Below are 20,526 nucleotides of genomic sequence, written 5' to 3'. Positions count from 1 at the left end.
CGTGACCCCAATCCTCCGCCAACCGCTCAAAGGATCCTTGTTCTCCATCCAGCCCCCAGACAAAAGTCCCTCTGTCTAAGAAGGCGGAATTGAGGGGAGGGGGCACCCCCAACTGGGACCATGGGGGAGCCTGCACAGACCCCATCCGGAAGGAATGCCTGGAGGAGGAGGAGCAGGAGACAGGGAGGAAAGGGGGAGGGAGCCTTGTACAGTGCAGGGGGCCTTATCTGGACTGGGAGGCAGCCGCCCCCACCAGTGCCCACTCTGTAGACCCAGGCATCTGGCTCCCAGCACCCACGGAAAGAGCCTGGCTAGGAAACTCCAGCTTGGTGCCTGGGAGCCAGTTCTCATTCTCCCCAGGGCAGGGAGCAGGTTATGACCAGGACTAAGGTCCCAGAGTCCCCACCCTTACCCCTCCCTGCTGTTCCAGCCGCTCCCTCATATCCACCCCTGCCCCATCTCCTGACTTTGGTCATGCTAGCATCTTCTGCTGGTCCTGAGATTGTAGCAGCAGCAAGATGTGGCCTGGAAGGGGACTTTAAGTTCCCCAAAACTACCAGCAATCCTTCCACCAGGAAAAACACATCGTCTAAGGAAAAGAAGTGAGGTCGGAACACCAACGCATCATCTCACTGCATGGCCCTGGAGGCTCTGCTGTTTAAAGACCCCAGAACCTTCCCCATTCAAGGTCCTCTCCTGCGCACAGGAGATTGGAGAAAGCTCCTCCCTTAATTCCAGGGACCTCGTTCCAGCCCATCCAATTATCCATCTCACCTGAGGCTGCTGTGGCCCTGGTGACCCCAGGGAGCAACCTGCTGCCCATGGCTGGGGAGGGGGTGAAGCTGTCTCTTTAAGAGCAGGAATGGAGCCCCTGGGCCTTAGGGCATCTGACTTGTTTTCTACCTGCCCAGGTTTGCTTAAGGCGTGGCAGCTTCGGATAAAGGCAGGACTCCGCCTGGCAGCCCGATTTCTCCCGGAACCTCTGCTCAGCCTGGTGAACCACACAGGTGAGCAGCTGGGGCCCCCTTCCTCCAAGCCCTCCTTGGCTCTGCCCCTAAATTAGGGAGTATCTACCTGCCCACTGACCCCGCCACATAGAAGCTCTGCTGTTAAAGAGCCTAAAATCTTATGAAATGCTTTTCTGGAGCCAGGAGATAGGAGAAAGTCCTTTCCCCTAATGTCCCTTTCCCCACCATTCTCCTCTCAGGGACTGGTTGAACCAGCTGGGGTGAGGGCAGGACCGATAAGTGTGGCTGGGGTGTCTGGGAAGACTGATGTCTGCATAGATTAGGGATATCTGGGTTGGGGATATCTGGGTGGAGGAGAGGGCGTGCCTGGGTAGGTGGGGGTATCTAAGTGGACCAGGGGTGCGTAGATGGACTGGGGACATCTGGGTGGATGAGGAGTGCTGGGTGGACTCAGGGTGTCCAGACATTGAGGGATCTGGGTGGATAAGGAGTGCTTGGTGGACTCGGGGTGTCCAGACATTGAGGGATCTGGATTCTGGAGACCTCTAGGAAAAACGGATGGAGCTGCTGGGGGAAGCTGTAAATGGGGAGTTGCTTGGGAGATTTCAGGAGCACAGAGCGGGCAGGATCTTTCTACCCACCCCTGAACATGAGACCATTCTCCCCTGGTATGGAGGAATAGAGGGGATAGCAGAGGGCTGGTGGGGGAAACAGTCCTCAGGCCGGCCTTGGGACCTCATGGCCAGGAAGGATCAGAGCAGGTAGATAGAGCATCAGCTGCAGGGCTGCCTTCCTCTCTAACCTGCCCACCAACCACATCAGTTCGGAAGCAGCCCATAGCCTCTTCAGACAACAGCCTGAATGGGGAATGTGAGGGCAGACCCAGCTCCCGGCTCCCTGCAGCCTCCGGAAGCGTGGGACTGGACATTGTTTTGCAGAGGCTGGGGCGAGGAGGATACCATCTGTCAGTCTGGGCTGGATGACATCATGGGAAGGGGGTGTAGTGGGGCCTTGCAGGCCAGAGGTGGCTTGGAGGAGCCCCTGGAAAGAGGCTTAAGAGGTGAGACTCAACAGCCACGGCGACAGAGCATAGGGCTTGAAGATGAATTTGCAGGGGTTACAGGATTACAACTGCAATGTGGGCTAATAATAGTGCCCCCCTGCATTAAGCTGCAGAGATTGAGTGAGTAAGTGGGAAGCTGAGAAAATGCCCCCGTGGGGTAGACACTCAATAAGCATGTGCTGTTATTACCAGGACTCGTATGGTCGTGGGTGACAGCTTCAGACCACAGGCAGTCCACCTACAACCTGTGCCCCTATCCACCATGCCATCCTGCCCACCCACCCACGCCAGCTCCCCCCAACCCCCAACACTTTTGGGGATCCTAAACACTTCCTGGGCCTCAGTAATGCTCCCCAAAGCCTCAGGCTTTCTTCCCACAAAAAAAAAAAAAAAAAAAAAAAGGAAAAGAAATGGATGCTCCAACTAAAATTGTGAGTTCAGCATGTGGAATTAACTGGGAAGCTGAGAGGATTCCCAGGCCCTGGGGTATGCAGGCAGAGGGAGGAGTCTGTGCCAACCTGCAGGGACCACCCACACCATTGGTTGCGGGCACCACCCTCTCTCAGCATTTTTGCTGTTCGTGAAATGAGGACATAGTGGACGACCTCGGGGATTGCTGGGGGGTTAAGTGAGTGAGAACACGGCAAGGTCAATGTGCACTCCAGGGCAAGGTGGAGGAAGTGCCAGCTCTTGCTATCAAAATTATAACTAGGCCAGGCGTGGTGGCTCACACCTGTAATCCCAGCACTTGGGGAGGCCAGGGTGGGTGGATCACCTGAGGTCAGGAGTTGGAGACCAGCCTGGCCAACACGGTGAAACCCTGTCTCTACCAAAAATACAAAAATTAGCCGAGCATGGTGGCACACGCCTGTAGTCTCAGCTACTCAGGAGGCTGAGGCAGGAGAATCGCTTGAACCCAGGAGGCAGAGGTTGCAGTGAGCTGAGGTTACACCATTGCACTCCAGCCTGGACGACAGAGGGAAACTCCGCCTCAAAAAAACAAAACAAAACAAAACAAAAAAACCAATTATGATAACTATGCACTCAGCATTTGGGCAGGGACAGGGCAGGGGAGGGCATGCTCGGAGGCTAGGGCTTGGCTGGTGAGAGGGCAGGACTGATGCTAGGTCAGGAAGGAGGGAGAAACGAGTTCCTTATGCTGAGCAGGTCTACCTGAGAAAGAGAAAGTGTTTGCTGTCACCAGGAGCTCTGCGGGGCCTAGGGTAGGGTCAGGGGCTGGGCTGGGGACCCAGGTTAGGCAGGGCCAGGGCTGGGACCGGGAAGGGCATGGGTGTGGGATGAGGGGCAGGAGGTTCGGGGGAACAGAGATGGAGCTGGGGCTGCAGCCAGGAGGTAGAGTCCCCCTCTATCCCCTGTCCCAGCCTCAAGTCAATTCCTCCACACACGGCCCCACCCCAAGCAGCTTGAAGAACCTGCTCAGTCCGCAGCCTGAAGTCTGCAATGTCCTGGCAGGGCCAGGCACCTGCTCAGTCCGCAGCCTGAAGTCTGCAATGTCCTGGCAGGGCCAGGCAGGCTCTGAGCTGTCTACGGAGAAACTCCCGGGAAGCGGGCCTCCTGCCACCTGGCCCCCAATGCCCTGCTTCCCCAAACACCCCAAGGCCCTGACAGTCCCTAGTTAGGAGCAGCAGCTGGGGAGCCAGGCCTGGCTTAAATCCTACTTCCTGGCTAGAGCACCTAGTTTCGCCTCTCAGAGCCTCAGTTTCCCCATCTGTCCAGTGAGGACAACAGCGGGCAGTGGCGCCCTCGTTTGGTTGCGGGGCGATTCACAGAAAGCCTGAAGTCCATGTCCAGTGAGTTATTATGGCTCCTCCCGCCTCAGGCCCGAGTTTCACCCAGTCCCCACTCCACGGTGCGGCTGTGGCTTATCTCTCAGCCCAGCGAGATGCCAGCCTTCCTGCCCCGGGTGAGCTGCGCACCCTGCCTGGGGAGCAGGGGAGTAGGGTTGCGCAGCCATAGGCACAGGGCCAGCCTCCTGGTGGCTCTGCTAAGGCCGGACCTCCCGCCACCCCTCTAGGCCAGCGCTCTGACATGCAGAAGGTGACCCTGGGCCTGCTTGTGTTCCTGGCAGGTGAGTACCCATCCCCCGACTGCCTTTTCCTCTGGATCCCCTGGATGCGGGGATCCAGCCTCTGTCGCTCTCCTGTGCTTTTCTACCTCCCTGGGAAGGTGGTAAATGTTAGAACAGCATCTCCCTGAGGGTAAGAAAAGTCAAACTAGTGATTGCCAGGGATACACAAGACGAGCTGGCTCACACAGCTGCAAAGTCACCGTCTTCCCCATTCTCTCACTCTCTTCTTTTTTTTGTTTTTGTTTTCGTTTTTGAAAGGGAGTCTCTGTTGCTCAGGCTGGAGTGCAATGGCGCAATCACAGTTCACTATAGCCTTGAACTCCTGGGGTCAAGCGATCCTACTCTCTTAGCCTCCTACACAGCTAGAACTCCAGGTACAGCCACCATGCCCAGCGCATTTTTAAGTTTTTTGCAGAGACGAGGTCTCACTGTGTTGCCCAAGCTGGTCTCAAACTCCTGGCTGAGTTTGATCCTCCCACCTCAGCCTTCCAAAGTGCTGGGATTACAGGCATGAGCCACACTGCACTGGCCTTGATTGACTATTAAACAGAAATAAGGGAAGCTAGAAGATGATGAAATGACACCTTCAAAGCACTGAAAGAAGTTAACTGCCCGCCAGTTCTCTAAAAACTTCGAGTAGAAGGCTCGGCTCAGTGCGACTGCATCTTTAACTTCCAAACACTTTTCCCTTTTCTTTTCTTTTCTTTCTTTCTTTTTTTTTTTTTTCTTTTTGAGACACAGTCTTGCTCTGCTGCCCAGGCTGGAGTGCAGTGGCATGATCTCGGCTCACTGCAACCTCCACCTCCCGGGTCAAGCGATTCTCCTGCCTCAGCCTCCCAAGTAGCTGGGATTACAGGCATGTGCTGCCATGCCTGGCTAACTTTTGTATTTTTAGAAGAGACAAGATTTCACCATATTGGCCAGGCTGGTCTCGAACTCCTGACCTCAAGTGATCCTCCTGCCTCGGCCTTCCAAAGTGTTGGGATTACAGGCCTAAGCTACTGTGCCCAGCCCCTTTTTTACTTTTTCACTGCAGCCTTGACCTCCCAGGCTCAAGGGATCCTTCCACGTCAGCCTCCCAAAGCTTTGGGATTACAGGCACATTTTTTATCCATTACATAGGGCAAGATTAGTATTCCCTGCAGGGTAGTGATCTAAAATTACATTTTCTATAAAGTCTATTTAAGTGTATAATAGTGAGTCATTTTCAATGATGTGCAAACACCAGACCAGGTGGGTGAGGACATGGTGGAAGCGGAAGGATGGGCTTTGAGCATGATCAGACTTGGGGAAACAGGAATCTGGGAACTGAAACCATCTGTCATCTTGACCAGAAAAGTCCCCCGCTGCTGCAGGAGGCATGGATTAACCATGTGTCTGGAAACACGAGACCAAACAGTGGCCAAAAACCTAGATTAGAACCAATTTCAGGTGGCAGAATGCTGGCGTGACTCGGAGGTGTGGGGCTGAGTGGGCGAGTCCACATTTCCACGCTGGGATATGAGGGGATGAGGTGGCTGCTCAGTGACAGGACCCCTGTCCCTCAGGGGACCCTTTCCCAAGGCCCCTGAAACTCCCCGGGCCAGGGCCGGAATCACCATCTCCGCTCCTTCCCCTCTTCTCCCACCAGGCTTGCCTGTCTTGGACGCCAATGACCCAGAAGGTGAGTCAGACTGGACTCTTTCACCCATCCCACCCCCAAATTCTCCCCTGGGTGTGGGGGGGCCTGCATCCTGGCTATAATCCTGGATTCATGATCTTTTTTCTTTCCTTGCAGATAAAAACAGTCCTTTCTACTATGGTGAGAGCCTGTGCCCCATTCCCCTCCCCCCAACCCCACATATTGCTTGGTGCCAAGGGTTCCCGTACAGGGTTGGGTGAGGGTCTGATGTGAGCGTCACAGGACAAAGATAGAAAGGGACTAGGATGGGGGCACTGAACAGGCCACACAGTGGATTAAAGGAACTAGAGGCAGCAACCTGGCCTTTGGGAAGGTTCTATTCCAGCAAGATAGACACACGCAAGAGGTGAAGACAGTTTGCAAGAAGCCATTGTTTGGTTCAGATCAACTGCTGGGAGAAGCGTTGACTTGAGAAAACTTCCTGGAGGTGGTGAGCTATTTGGTCAAAACCCTCATCTGGCCTCCAGGTTCCAATGACCTGCTCCCTACTCCCCGCTCTGCCCTCACCTCCTCCACGCTCCTCACTCCTTCTGCTCCAAGCCTCTCAGACACAGCAGACATAATGCCAGCCTCAGACCTCTGCACTAGCTGGTTCCTCTGCCTGGAACACTTCCTTCCATAGAACCACATGGCTCCTTCCCTTCCCTCTGCCCAAATGCAGCCCCCTGAGAGGCCTTCCCTGATAACTCCCTCTAAAAGAGCTGCCCTCTGACTTTTTTTTTGTTTTAGAGACAGGGTCTCACACTGTTGCCCAAGCTGGAGTGCTGTGGTGTAATCATAGCTCACTGCAGCCTCAAATTCCTGGGCTCAAGCGATCCTCCTGCCTCAGCCTCCTGAATAGCTGGGACTGCAGGCATACACCACCATGCCTGGCTAATTTTTGTATACTTTGTAGTGATGGGGTCTCACTATGTTGCTCAGGCTGGTCTAAAACTCCTGAACTCCTGAAGTCCCAAAGCACTGGGATTATATTAGGTTGGTTCAAAAGTAATTGTGGTTTTTGCAACTGCTTTTAATGGCAAAAATGCAATTTTTTTTTTTTTTTTTTTTTTTTTTTTTTTTTTTTTGAGGCAGAATTTTGCTCTTTCACCCAGAGTGTGACTGGCTGGAATGCAATCTTGGCTCACTGCAACCTCCACCTCCCAGGTTCAAATTATTCTCCAGTCTCAGCCTGCTGAGTAGCTGGGATTACAGGCGCCTGCCACCAGGCCTGGCTAATTTTTGTATTTTTAGTAAAGACAAGGTTTCACCATGTTGGCCAGGCTGGTCTGGAACTCCTGACCTCAGGTGATCCGCCCGCCTCAGCCTCCCAAAGTGCTGGGATATCAGGCGTGAGCCACCGTGTCTAGCCAAAAACGCAATTACTTTTGCTCCAACCTAATAGGTGTCAGCCACTATGCCCAGCTTGCCCTCTGACTTTCCATCTCCCACCTCGCTTATTTTTCTTCAGATCACTTATCTCTGCCTGACCCTGCATGACAGATCTTGTTTGCTGGTGTGTGAACCAGAATGTGAGCACCTGGGATTTTGTCTGTTTTCTTACGGCGGTGTCCCCAGCACCCTGTGCATCCTAGGTGCTCCATATGTATTTGTCAAGAGGATGGGGGGACAGATGGAGAGGACACAGCCTGGCACTGAGGTCCCCTCCACTTTCCTCCTAGACTGGCACAGCCTCCAGGTTGGCGGGCTCATCTGCGCCGGGGTTCTGTGCGCCTTGGGCATCATCATCGTCCTGAGTGAGTGGAGGAGCTGGGGGAAGCAGGTGGGCCGGGGCTGGGGCTCTCCTCCCCTGACCACTCAGCTCCCTCCAACAGGTGCAAAATGCAAATGCAAGTTCGGCCAGAAGTCCAGGTAAGATACTGTTCCGACATGCCCGCCTCAGGCTGGCTGGACGCTTTTCAGGGTGAAAGGGCTAACTCTCCCAGCAGGAGAGGCCTCCGGGCTCTGCCCTGCAGAGTTCCTGCCACTAAGATTTCCAGGTTCATTGTTTCTAGCTGGTAACCCCCAGGGGGCCCCAAATCCTGAAATGCCTTGGCCCCTGGGATTGCACAACCCCCCAAATGGAAAAGCAGCCAGGAAGACATGTCTGGGCAGGCTAAGAACCCTCTACCAGGAGGGAGAGGGCAAATGGGGGCGGACACAGATCTTACTTTTGTCTCCTTAGTCACCGTCCAGGGGAGACTCCACCTCTCATCACCCCAGGTAAGATGGGGCAGCATGGGGCTCAGGGGAACACGGAAGTGGTGTGTGTGTGTGTGTCCATGCACATGCACACCAGAAAGAAAAGAACTCAATCCACCCTCACAAATGGACCCCATCACCTCCCCCAGGCTCAGCCCAAAACTGATGAGGACAGACCAGCCGAAATTGGGTGGAGGACCGTTCACTGTCCCCAGGTCCTGTCTCTGCACAGAAACTTGAACTCCAGGACGGAATTCTTCCTCCTCTGCTGGGACTCCTTTGCAAGGCAGGGCCTCATCTCACCTCTCGCAGGAGGGTCTCTTTGTTCAATTTTTTATCTAAAATGATTGTGCCTCTGCCCAAGCAGCCTGGAGACTTCCTATGTGTGCATTGGGGTGGGGCTTGGGGCGCCATGAGAAGGTCGGCGTGCCCTGGAGGCTGACACAGAGGCTGGCGCTGAGCCTGCTTGTTGGGAAAAGCCCACAGGCCTGTTCCCTTGTGGCTTGGGACATGGCACAGGCCTGCCCTCTGCCTCCTCAGCCATGGGAACCTCATATGCAATTTGGGATTTACTAGTAGCCAAAAGGAATGAAAGAGAGCTCTAACCAGATGGAACAGTGGAACATTCCAGTAGACCCTGGACCATCCCAGGAAAACTGGGACATAGGATCGTCCTACTATGATGGAAGTGTTCAGACAGTTTATAACAGTAAGACCCCTGTGACCCTTTCACTCACCCCCGAGACCTCACTTTATTCCAAGATCTTTCCAAATACCCAAATGTCCCTGCAAGCCAGTTAAATAATTCCCTATGCTACCCTTAATAACATACAATGAGCACATAGTGTGAGAACTTCCAACAAGCCTCAAACTCCCTTGAGACTCCCCAGTACCTAATCAGGCATCCAAAATGTTCCCATGAACTACCCCACAAAATGCCTAAAACTCAAAACACCCAAAAATATCTCCTCCAATGTCCTGAGACATGAACCCAAAAAGAGACCCACAATAAACTCGTGACTTGTCCCCTCATCATGCCGTTTTATCCCTCAAACATCCCGAGTCCCTCCATAACCACGAACCCACACTCAGAGACCATGAGCTGCGGAAACGCTTCCCTGGGACCTCCGCCGCTCCGAGCACTGCTCCAGGGACACCATCCCCGCCCTGTGCCGTTCACAGGACATCCTCTCCCAAGGATTCACAACACTGGGCGGGGAGGGTGCACAGCGCATTTATTGAGCTCGGACTCTTCTTGTCCTTGCCTCCGTCGCCCATCCAGGAGGGCACCGGGCTCCCCGCGACACCTCCCGCTGTTCCTCCCTGTGCCCCGCGCACGCGCAAGAGGCGCAAGAGGTACAGCTTGCTGGGCGGCCGCACGCATGCGCACAAGCAGCAGAGGGGACCCCGCCCAGCGCTGAGTTGTCTTCGAGGTTGGCGCTTCTCTAGGAAAGCGACTGGCTGCGTGGAGTTTAGAATGGGAAAGGAATGCCATCAACCCCTCAGTGCTTTCAGAGGGACCAGCGGGGGTGGGAGCGGGTTGAGAGGGGGGCTTCCGGACCTCATGGAGCTCTGCACGTGACCTCCACCTCGACTCCATGCAGTGCACCAGCCTGCACCCCCCAGGTTGCCTTTGATGGGGAATCTGCCCCAGCCGAGATGTCCAGATGTTGCTTTAGACCTGAAGGGCAGCTCGGGAGATCCAGTAGGCTGGGACCCTCTGTGTCCCCCCGCGGGTGCAGATCCTTTAAGAAGTGAGCTTAAGGCCTAGACGTGCGGCTGATGAACGTGGCCCATGGTCAGCAGCTCACAAGCGGGCCATCACCCCAAGTGGGGCCAGGGGCTAGCCAAGGGGCCGTCCAGGGGCCCCAGCCATGCCCAGCCAGAGTCTGGTTGGTGGTCTCAGGCACTGAGGTCGATCTCGTGATGCTGGTAGATCTGTGTGGGGCCCTTAAAGCAAGCAGCAAAGAGGAAGCGTCTGCCGGCCATAGTGATGTGGGCGAAGGCACGCGGGGCCACCAGGGCCGGGGGCCCCAGCTCCTGCAGTGGCTCCAGGAGCCCCTTGTCAGGCTCAAGGCGGAGGACCTGGCTGAAGGCGAAGTCGCTGCCTAGGATGGCCAGCTGGTCCCTGGCGATGAGCAGTGGCTGGAAGACGTGGGCACCGCGCGAGGGAAGTTGCTGCAGCAGACGAAACATGGAGCCGTCCCAGCGCATGACCTGTGGGGGTGTGGCCAGTGAGGGCCTGGGGTCCCGGGAGTCTCTGGGGGCCCTGGAACAGCTTGGAAGCAGAAGCCTGTCGGTCCCCAAACTCCCATAGCTTTCTTATCTTCATAAAGGTCACCACCCACCTGTTCGTCCACACACAAGCAGTTCTGAGCCCTTCCCTTGCCCTCACGCCCCACACAGAAGCACTCAGCCATGGACTCTGTCAGTTTCACCTTCTATAGTTGTACATTTCTCCCACCACCTCTGGCTGAACTCCTTCCCCTCCCGACTGGACCATTCTGGCAGCCTCTTCCCTGGTCTCTAGGCTCCTCTCCCTGCTCCCCCAGTCTGTTCCCCACCCAGAGACCTTGTGAACACCTGAGTCAGATCAGGGCCCTTCCAGACTCAGAACCCTCCCCTGTCTGCACCTCACTCCAGAAAGAGAGTGGGCAGGGCTTAACCCCAGCATCAGCCTTGGGGGCTCAGTGTCAGGGTGGGGACAGTTGTGGCTGTGGTGAAGTCTGGAATGCATCCGAGTCACAGAGCCAGCATCTGGGGGTAGAATCAGGGTGTTGGGGCCAGCGTCAGTGTCGGGGACTGGGGAGTGGTTCAGAGTCAGCCAGCCTTGAGGGGGTCAGAGTCTTGGCATCAGTGTGGGGTGGGGTCCTGGTTCAAAGGTCGGCATGTGAGGCTAGGTCAGAGTTTAGAGGCTTAGTGTGCAAGATTGGGTCGGTGCTGAAAAGCCAGCCCCCCGCCCCCAGGCCCAGCCTCACCATGGAGTCCCCAATGTAGCGTGTGAGGCACAGGAACACGTCCCCACCAGCCTGGAAGTGGCGTGTGGCATAGACATCCTCGGCCTCAGGGATGTCTGTGCGTCTCTCGAAGCGGCCACCAGTCCAGTGGAAGAGCACTGGCCGCTGGGAAGCCGAGGCCAGCAGCAGATGGGGCCGGCCGTCCAGCTCCAGGGCCTCAGCGTCCGTGTCCCGGTGCCAGGCGTGCAGGCTCTGGTGCGGGTAAAAGCCGGGCCCGTCGCGGCACAGCAGCGTGGTGCTGCCAGCCTTGGAGGCATCGGCCACCACGAAGCAGGGTTGCCCTTCCAGCCACAGGAGCTCGGCGTCATTAGGCCGCAGCAGCCGCCGTGGGGCCAGGGTCTGCGTTGGGGCCAGGCGCAGGCCGGGACTGGGCCGGGCCCACAGCTGTGAGCCCCCCCACAGGCGGGCAGCCAGCACGAAGAGGCTCGAGCCCAGCACCAGTGGCTTGCAGGACACTACGGAGGCCGCTGTGGGGAGGTGGGGAGGCAGGTCAGGCCGGCCGGGCAGGCTGCTGGACAGGCAGAAGGACGGGGAGGGGGCTCACCGGGCAGCTCTTCCTCGGGCCGGAAGCGCTGCAGGCTGTAGTCCCAGGAGAGAATCAGGCAGCGGCCGGCGAAGGGCTGTGCCAGCACAATGTGAGGCTCCCCTTGGTAGGAGAAGGGCTCTACGCTCAGTGCCGACTCCCCCACCGTCTGGAACCAGGACAGCTCTGCGGGTGGAGAAGAGAGTCAGGCAGGCCCCAGGACCCCCAGGTCCTCATTGCAGAGCCTCAGTTTGCCTACATCTCTGAAATGGGGGCCATTCATGGTACTCCCCTCATAGGGACATATAACTGGAATCTTGATCTGTAGATGTTTGTTTGGTTTGGGTCGAGGGGTATTTTGTTTTGTTTTGAGACAGTGTCCCACTGTGTCTCCCAGGCTGAAGTGCAGTGGCACAATCATAGCTCAATGCAGCCTCCACCTTCTAGGCTCAAGCAATCCTCCTGCCTCGGCCTCTTGAGCTGCTGAGACTACAGGTGTGTGCTACCATGCCTGGCTAATTTTTTATTTTTTGCAGAGATGGAGTCTTGCTATGTTGCCCAGGTTGGTCTGGAATTCCTAGGCTCAAGAGATCCTCCTGCCTTGACCTCCCAAAGTGCTGGGTTTACAGGCATGAGCCACCTCCACCTCCTGGGTTCAAATGATTCTACTTCCTCAGCCTCCCAAGTAGCTGGAATTACAGATGCCTGCCACCATGCCCAGCTAATTTTTGTATTTTTAGTAGAGATGAGGTTTCACCATGTTGGCCAGGCTTGTCTCGATCTCCTGACCTCATGATCTGCCCGCCTTGGCCTCCCAAAGTGCTGGGATTACAGGCGTGAGCCACCGTGCCCGGCCCATAAACCTTATTTTCTAAGCTGTGTGGCATCACCAAATAATCCCTTAGAAACAGCATCTGGATTAATTCATTTAACTTCACAACATCCCTATGAGGTACATTCTGTTATGATTTCCCCTTTGCAGATGAGAAAACAAAGGCTAAATGGCACAGGCAGCCTGTTATCCAACAAAATCCATCCTTCCTACCTTCCAGGAGAGAGGACTGGAGCTGGTCACCAGGCCACCCAGCTAGAGGCTGCATTATCCCGGGGCCCCCATTCACCGCCCTCCCTGAAAGTTAGATGTGGCTGTTTTGAGACTGAGTGACCAATGGAACAAAGGCAGATGTGATGAGTGTAATGAGCCACCACACCTGGAAACAGCTTGTCCCAACTTGGTCTCCTTTCCCACCATGTGGGTGTGCCACAACCTGGTTTCAAGCATGAAAGCAAGGATGATGCCCAGGGATTGCCCCACCCACCTGGACAGCTCACTCCAGATCCCTCTGTCCTTAATTCATGGTATTTTGAGAGTTTGTGAGAGCGGGTTGGCTTTCATGGTCACTGGGGCACCAAGGCTCCTCCGCTTGTTAGTGGGGGAGCTGGGCGGTTGACTCCAGGCTGTAATATTTCACTCTGCGTGCCAGGCCCTGTTTCCAGGTCCCAGTGTTGAAGCAATGAGCCAAACTACATATAATGCCCACCTAAAGGGCGAATCTTTTTTAAATGGCTATCAAATCCCCTCTTGCTCAAAACTCTCAGCGGAGAGTGGTGGCTCACACCTGTAATCCCCACACTTTGGGAAGCCAAGGCGGATGGATCAGTAGAGTCCAAGAGTTCGACAGCAGCCTGGACAACATGGTGAAAACCCCATCTCTACAAAAAATACAAAAAATCAGCAGGGCATGGTGGTGGTGCACCTGTAGCCCCAGCTGCCAGGGAGGCTGGGGCGGGAGGATCGCCTGAGCCTGGGGAGGTCAAGGCTTCAGTGAGCTGTGATTGTACCACTGCACTCCAGCCTGGGCAACAGAGTGAGACCTTGTTTCAAATAAACAAACACACAAAAAAACTTTCCATTCTTGCCATGGCCCAGAATAAAATCTCCTCTCCTCTCTGTGGCTTCCAAAATCCATACCTGTCCCTCCACTCACTACCCCTGAGCCACACCTGCCTTCTTTTGATCTTCAAACAGGGCACACTCTATGCTGCCTCAGGGCCACCGGCCAAGCTGTTCCCTCTCTCTGAAGAGCCCTTCCCTCTGTTCCTCACTTAGCCACATCCAGACCTAACATCCCCACTTGAGAGAAGCCTTCTCTGACTCCCATAGGAACCCTCAGTCTCTCATCACTCCTTGTAGTTATCACAATGTATAGCACACGTTGATCTGTGCAGTGTTTGTTAAATGTCCGTCTCCCCCAAATTCCCAGGACTGTAAGTCCTGTAAGGCCAGGGCTCAGGCCCCAACCACAGTGACCATCACCTCTCATAGGGCTGGGCACTGAGTGGACTTCAGTGAACATTTGTTGGATAACTTGAATGAAGAGGGACTCCCTAAGTTAAATCCCTTCTTCTATGTGTCCCACGGACCAAAAACATGTCTTTCTTACACTTAGAATAATAATAATTATACACTGATAATAATTATGTATGTATATATAATTATATATATATTATATATACATGTTGTGGGGGAAAGGAAGAGAGATCAGACTGTTACTGTGTCTATGCAGAAAAAGGAAGACATAAGAAACTCCATTTTGATTTGTACTAAGAAAAATTGTTCTGCTTTGAGATGCTGTTAATTTATAAACTTAGCCCCAACCCTGTGCTCACAGAAACATGTGCTGTATTGACTCAAGGTTTGATGAATTTAGGGCTATGCAAGATGTGCTTTGTTAAAAACGTGTTTGCAGGCAGTATGCTTGGTAAAAGTCATCGCCATTCTCCATTCTCGATTACCCAGGGACACAATGCACTGTGGAAGGCCGCAGGGACCTCTGCCCAAGAAAGCTGGGGTATTGTCCAAGGTTTCCCCGCACTGAGACAGCCTAAGATGTGGCCTCGTGGGAAGGGAAAGACCTTACCGCCCCCCAGCCCGACACCTGTAAAGGGTCTGTGCCGAGGAGGATTGGTGAAAGAGGAAGGCCTCTTTGCAGTTGAGATAAGAGGAAGGCATCTGTCTCCTGCTCGTCCCTGGGAATGGAATGTCTCGGTGTAAAACCCAATCGTACATTCCGTTTACTGAGATAGGAGAAAACCGCCTTATGGCTGGAGGTGAGACATGCTGGCGGCAATACTGCTCAGCTACTCTTTACTGCACTGAGATGTTTGTGTAAAGTTAAACATAAATCTGGCCTACGTGCACATCCAAGCACAGCACCTTTCCTTAAACTTATTTATGACACAGAGTCCTTTGCTCACATGTTTTCCTGCTGACCCTCTCCCCACCATTACCCTACAGTCCTGCCACATCCCCCTCGCTGAGATAGTACAGATAGTGATCAATAAATACTGAGAGAACTCAGGGACCAGTGCCGGCGCGGGTCCTCACTTGCTGAGCGCCAGTCCCCTGGGCCCACTTTTCTTCCTCTATACTTTGTCTGTGTCTTATTTCTTTTCTCAGTCTCTCGTCTCCACCTTGCGAGAAATACCCACAGGTGTGGAGGGGCAGGCCCCCTTCATATTGTTATAGATAATAATAATTATTGCTGTTGTTATTGCATTCATAGCATCTGTGGCCGGGTGCATTGGCACATGCTTGTAATCCCAGCACTTTGGGAGGCTGATGTAGGAAGATCAATTGAAGCCAGAAGTTCAAGACCAGCCTAGGCAACGTAGCATGACCCTATCTCTACAAAAAAGTTTAAACAAAATTAGCCAGGCACAGTAGCATATGCCTGTAGTCCCAGCTATTTGTCAGGCTGAGGCAGGAGGGTCTCTTGAGCACAGGAGTTTGAGGCTACAGTGAGCTATGATGGCGCCATTGCACTCCAGCCTGGGCGAGAGAATGAGACCCCAACTCTTAGAAAAGAAAAGCATCTGTGTAAAGACCCTTCAGGCTTAAACTCCTTCAGGAAGCCCTTCCTGTCCCCCCAGCTCTGTGTGGCCCTGGCCCTGACTCTGGGCTCCCTCAGCTCCCACGGCTTCCCCTATCCCTGCCCTGACCCCTCTGGCTGGGCCTCCCCATCCTGCCCAGATCGTCCTGGGCTGTCCTGTCTGGGCCTCCATTCCTCTGGACGTTGAACTCTTTGAGGGCGAGACCCAGGGCTGGCCTCATCATTCTGTGCTCTCTGCACTGCCCAGTATCCTAAAAGGCAACAAAATCTATTTATGGAAAAGGCGAGTCAATGTAAACGAGGTGACATTGCACCTGCAGTTCTTAGCACAATACTTGGCACTTAACGAAGAATTTTTAAAGTGGTTGCTTTTATGTTAACAAGGGTGAACGTTTATAAGGACCTCCTGTCCCAGGCCCGGCGCCAAATGCCGAACACGTGAAGATGTATCATTGAATTCCCACGGCACTCCTATATCACTGTTTATTATCCCCACTTTACAGATGAGAAAACTGGGGCTCAGGAAGGCAATGCTGCTTGCTCAGGGTCTTCCCACTCCCAAATGGCAGGGCAGGGAGTGAGGCGAGCCCCTTGGCCCTGGCAGCTATTCCCCCGGATCTCCCGCCTCCCACCCCATCGGGAAAGCCCCCCACCTATGGCTCTGCACTTGAAGGTCTTGGGGTCGAGGTGGCGGAGCTGCATGTGGCTCAGGGCAGCGGGGCCCGTACAGGCGCCGGTCCCCACGCTGGCATTCACGGTGGGCATCCACTGCAGGAGCCAGAGGACGCGGCAGTCACACTGGAACGGGTTCCCGCGGAGGTCCCTGGGGCAAGAGGCCGGGGAGGGGCTGTGACCCGGCTTCCACGCCCTGGGGGCCATGCTCCTGCCCCCACCTCAGGCAAGTGTCCCCAGAGATGAGGCCCCATAGTGGTAAGAAAAATACGTAAGAATCACTGCAGCCAAATGCACGCACGCCAACCAGAAGTGGGCACGGATGCCCCCCCAACACAAACATTCCCCAACCCCCCACATTCCCAGCCCCCATGAGCCTCACACATGAGTAAGGGTGTCCAGGCCTCGGAACAGGAATCTGGGGAGGGCCTCCAGATGGTTATTGGCCAGGCTTCTGGTGCAGGAAGAGAAAGCACTGTCAGCAGCCACGAGGATGCCCTGTGTACCCCGGGGGGTGGAGCGTGGGTGCCTCTCATGGAGGGCTGGGGCGGTGGAGGCACGCACAGGTGTGTAAGGGAGCGGAGTCCTCTGAGGGCATTCTTAGAGATGGAGCCAATCTCATTGTCCTCGATGAAGCTGTGGAGGGAAGCTGGGGTCAGGGGTAGGCCCACTAAGCTTCAGGGAACACACCCCATGAAAGCCATAGGCCCACTGGAAGGTGCCGAATTCTCTTCCAATACCATGGACGATCCCAGGAAAAGCCTCTCAAAAACCTCTCCTCACCAAAGTCCCAGCCATCAATTCTAGGAGCCATGAAACTGGCCCCATAGTCATTGCCAGTTTCACTGTGAACATTGCCCTGCTGCCACCATCACAATCACCATCACAAGTGCTAACACCCAAATCACCACCAATGCCTCCAGCATCATTAGTAATGACCAACACCAATGCCAGCATCCTCAACACCCGTGTCTTTATCACCGTCATCAACCCCAGGACCAATAACTGCCATTATCCCCAACACCATACCCTGCTACCACCATCACCACCACCGGTGCTAGCACCCACACCACCACATTACCTCCAGCATCATCTGTAATGACCGACCCAATGCCAGCATCCCCAACACCCATGTCTGTGTTACCATCATCAACCCCAGGACCAATAACTGCTGTTATCCCCAACATACACCTTGCCACTGTCATCACCAACACTAGCATCATTGTCACCAATAACATCACCACCCACACCCATCAACACCAACACCAATATCATCATTACCAAACTCCACACCAACAACACTGATAATCATCACCAACAACACAACCTTCATGATCAACACCAAAAAGATTGTCACCCTCATCTCCAATGCTGCACTATCACACACATCAGCATGAGTGCCACCAACACTGCCAACACCAACAACATCTCCATTATGCCCAAAATGCACATATTCGCCCACCGCCAGTACTACCACTGCCAGAGTTTCCATAAATACCAACACCTTCACCATCATCACCAACCCAGTACCAACAACATTGCCATTCATACCAACCCCAACATCCTACCCACAGCCATCACCAACATCAACATCAATACTGTAATGACCCACCCCCACAACATTGATAATTATCACAGACACAAGCCCCAAGAACTTCATCATTGACTTCATCCATAGCATCATCACCACTGGAGCTACCATTTTTACCAACATCATCCCCACTCCATCATCATCAATAATGCCACGAACCCCATGTCAGCAGCAGCAACAGGGTAATCACCACTGCCATTATCATCAACGCCATGACCAACGCCAATGCCAGCATTGTCATGCTGTGACTGCCACTGCCCCCACCATCACCACCACTACCCAATCATCAGCACCACCCTCAACACTACCACAGTATCACCACCACTACCTAATTCAGAGTTGTTTCCTGGTCATTTGGAACGTTTCTTGTCTCTGACTTCTTTACACCCTTCCTGGGTTTCCATGAGTCAGGTAGAGCCAGAATCAGGCTCTGGTTATCTGGGCCCTTTGTAGATCTTGAAGCAGAGAAGTGAGGTGATAATCAACACTGATAAGCATCATTGACACCAGCCCGGAGAACTTTGTTAATATCACCCAAAGCATCATCACCATTGGGTTCACCATTTTTATCAACATCATCCCACCACGATATCCAAACACCTGCTCCTCAGGGCCACAGCTCCCATCTCCCCCTACTCTGGGAGCCACAGAAGGGTCCCTCCTTCTCCCAGGCCCACCTGCCTCCATCCCCTGGCCTCACTCACAGGTACTGCAGGTGGGACAGGCCCGCAAACGCATCGTCCTCAATCACGGAGAAGGAGTTGGAGGTGAAGAGGCTGGCAAGGGGGCAAGAAAGAAATTTTTCCAGAATTGCAGCCCCCATCTGACATTTTAACCCTGGCTTCCACCCTCAGCCTACACAGGCACGGGCACGCAGGTGTGAGTATGTGCATGGACACAAATCCTTTTGCACACACGCGTGCACACACCCCCCCCCCACATGCATGAACGCCCACCTGACATCTGTGTGAGCATACCCTCCCACACATGTGCATAAACGCCCACTCCCTTGAGCTGGTTGTCGGCCTAGCCAGGCCCCACTCACAGCAGGTGCAGAGACGGAATTCTCAGGAAGCTGCCAGCCTTCAGCTGGGTGACTCCAGTCCTGACGAGTGAGCTGGGGATGTGGGCAGTGGTAGGTGAGAGGGACACCACAGCAATGCTCCAGTTGCAAACCAGAGCCTTCTGCCATCTGGGAGACCCCAGCGTGCCACCCTGACCCTGGATGTGTCTCTCCTGCATGCCAGAGGAGGCAGGCATTTGCCCTCCTGGCTTGACAAGGACCCTGACAGCACTCAACCCTCCTCCTGGGCCCCAAATGCTGTCCCTTCCTTCTGGGGTTTCCCTCTGCTCCTTCCCAGATGCCAGCACCCCTCTTCAAGGCATCCCGACAGCCTTTGCTGTCCATCTCCTGAGATCCTGATGGGCCCCTGTTTCCCTGGAGACTTGGCACCACATCCCAACCTCTGGGGTCCCAGGACTTCCGTCCCCACCTTCGGGCATGCAGAAGGCTGGACACTCACAGTGACAGCAGGGTCGGAGAGAAGCTGACGGGCAGGTCCGGGGAGCCCTCACACAGGGCGCTGTCTTTGGAGCAGGAGCAGCGCAGGGGACACTTTCCCTTTGGGGGTCTCCAGGCAACCATCACCCCCGCCCCAGCCAGCAGCAGCAGCAGAATGCCTGCCCCTGCCATGCCCCCACCCCCGCGCTGAGGCACCCGCTTCTCCCGGCCCACCCAGCTCAGCCCAGGCCACTACGTCTCCTCCTCCACCAGGCCGCCCTCCATCCGCCTGCTGGCACGCTCGGCCCTGGCTTCTCTCTCCTCTTCTCCGTCTTTCTTTGAGTCGGCCTTCCTCCCTGTTCGTATGCCTTTGGTGTCTAATTTTCTGTTTCTCTTTCTCCGTGTCTTTCTGTCTGTATTTCTGACTCTGCGTGTTAGTCTGTTTCTATTTCTGTCTTTGTCTCTCTTTCTGTCTGTTTCTTTTTCTGTGTTGCTGTCAGTCTTTCAGGCTTTAGGTAGCTGTCTCTCTGTTGGCCTCTATGTGTGTGACTGTATGTGAGTGTGTGTGTGTCCCGCTGCCTGGTGTCTTGATTTCTTGTCTCCTGCCCCCCCACCCCCCCACCCCCCTTTCCAGCTCCCTGCCTGTAGTTTCTTTGCCTCCTCCCACCTCCCTTCTCCCTGAAGGTTTGGGAAAGGGGTTCGCTGGACACCCGGTGCACCCGGCAAAGTAGGATGGGAAGGAGGAGGGGGTCAGAGGCCATGAGAAGGTCGGCCTTGGGGGAAGGGACTGGACAGCCCCACGGGAGGGGGAGGGGCCACTAAGGGCTGGAGCCGCCCCACCACTCCCGCCAGCCCCCTCCCCAGATTCCCCACTCAACCCTATTGAGGGAGCAGGAGGACGATGTCACCAGGGTGGGGACCGGATGGCTCTGCAGACTGGAGCAGGGTGGGAGGAGAGGCCCCTGGGGGCTGGGGACATCCCGTCCTGGCCACTCTCTGCCAGCCCCCTCCCCTGGCTCCAGGAGGGTGTGTTGGGCGCTGTCGGTAGGGCCAGATCAGGTCCAGCTGCTCCCTCTGGTGGTCATGCTCGGCAGGACCTCTGCCTGGCCTCAAGCCCTTAGCCTCCCTCCCCTACCCTGAAATTAACCCTCGAGTGCCCAACACCCACTGGGGGGCAGCACCAACCCGAGGACATGATGATGATGACAATGATGATGATGGTGAAGAAGATGATGATAATGATGCCACCCCTTCTTCAGCGTCTACTCTGAGCCTGGCTTTGTCCTAAAAGCTCATCTATTAACTCATTCTGATCTTGCCAAAGCCCTCTGAAGTTGGTGCTGTCAT

At 54.8% G+C, this 20,526-nt stretch overlaps 2 protein-coding genes across 6 annotated transcripts; one reads left to right on the top strand and one right to left on the bottom strand.

Annotated features, from left to right (window-relative positions):
- Nucleotides 1-274: 274 nt before the first annotated feature.
- Nucleotides 275-9,014, top strand: FXYD3 (FXYD domain containing ion transport regulator 3). 4 transcript variants are annotated; one of them, XM_030820193.1, is made up of 9 exons: nucleotides 275-607; nucleotides 912-1,007; nucleotides 4,067-4,120; nucleotides 5,751-5,783; nucleotides 5,898-5,921; nucleotides 7,463-7,537; nucleotides 7,616-7,652; nucleotides 7,966-8,003; nucleotides 8,132-9,014. In XM_030820193.1, the coding sequence occupies exons 3-9, from the start codon at nucleotides 4,081-4,083 to the stop codon at nucleotides 8,146-8,148; spliced, it is 264 nt and encodes an 87-aa protein (XP_030676053.1). In that variant the 5' UTR covers nucleotides 275-607; nucleotides 912-1,007; nucleotides 4,067-4,080; the 3' UTR covers nucleotides 8,149-9,014. The 4 variants fall into 4 exon arrangements, with proteins under 4 accessions (XP_030676053.1, XP_030676051.1, XP_030676052.1 ...); XM_030820190.1 differs by lacking the exons at nucleotides 275-607; nucleotides 912-1,007 and adding exons at nucleotides 1,956-2,028; nucleotides 3,872-3,955; XM_030820191.1 differs by having other exon boundaries at nucleotides 7,463-7,652.
- Nucleotides 9,015-9,198: 184 nt separating this feature from the next.
- Nucleotides 9,199-19,963, bottom strand: LGI4 (leucine rich repeat LGI family member 4). Of its 2 annotated transcripts, none has more exons than XM_030820189.1 (9): nucleotides 19,202-19,963; nucleotides 18,724-18,795; nucleotides 18,383-18,454; nucleotides 16,652-16,723; nucleotides 16,470-16,541; nucleotides 16,069-16,238; nucleotides 11,544-11,708; nucleotides 10,961-11,466; nucleotides 9,199-10,878 (listed from the first exon to the last, which is right to left on the bottom strand). In XM_030820189.1, the coding sequence occupies exons 1-9, from the start codon at nucleotides 19,369-19,371 to the stop codon at nucleotides 10,822-10,824; spliced, it is 1,356 nt and encodes a 451-aa protein (XP_030676049.1). In that variant the 5' UTR covers nucleotides 19,372-19,963; the 3' UTR covers nucleotides 9,199-10,821. The 2 variants fall into 2 exon arrangements, with proteins under 2 accessions (XP_030676049.1, XP_030676048.1); XM_030820188.1 differs by having other exon boundaries at nucleotides 9,199-10,199; nucleotides 19,202-19,957.
- Nucleotides 19,964-20,526: the final 563 nt, after the last annotated feature.

Source organism: Nomascus leucogenys, chromosome 10, assembly GCF_006542625.1.
Source record: "Nomascus leucogenys isolate Asia chromosome 10, Asia_NLE_v1, whole genome shotgun sequence".
Taxonomy (NCBI): domain Eukaryota; kingdom Metazoa; phylum Chordata; class Mammalia; order Primates; family Hylobatidae; genus Nomascus; species Nomascus leucogenys.
Note: the sequence above shows the minus strand (reverse complement) of the source record. Positions and strands in the feature narration are given on the sequence as shown.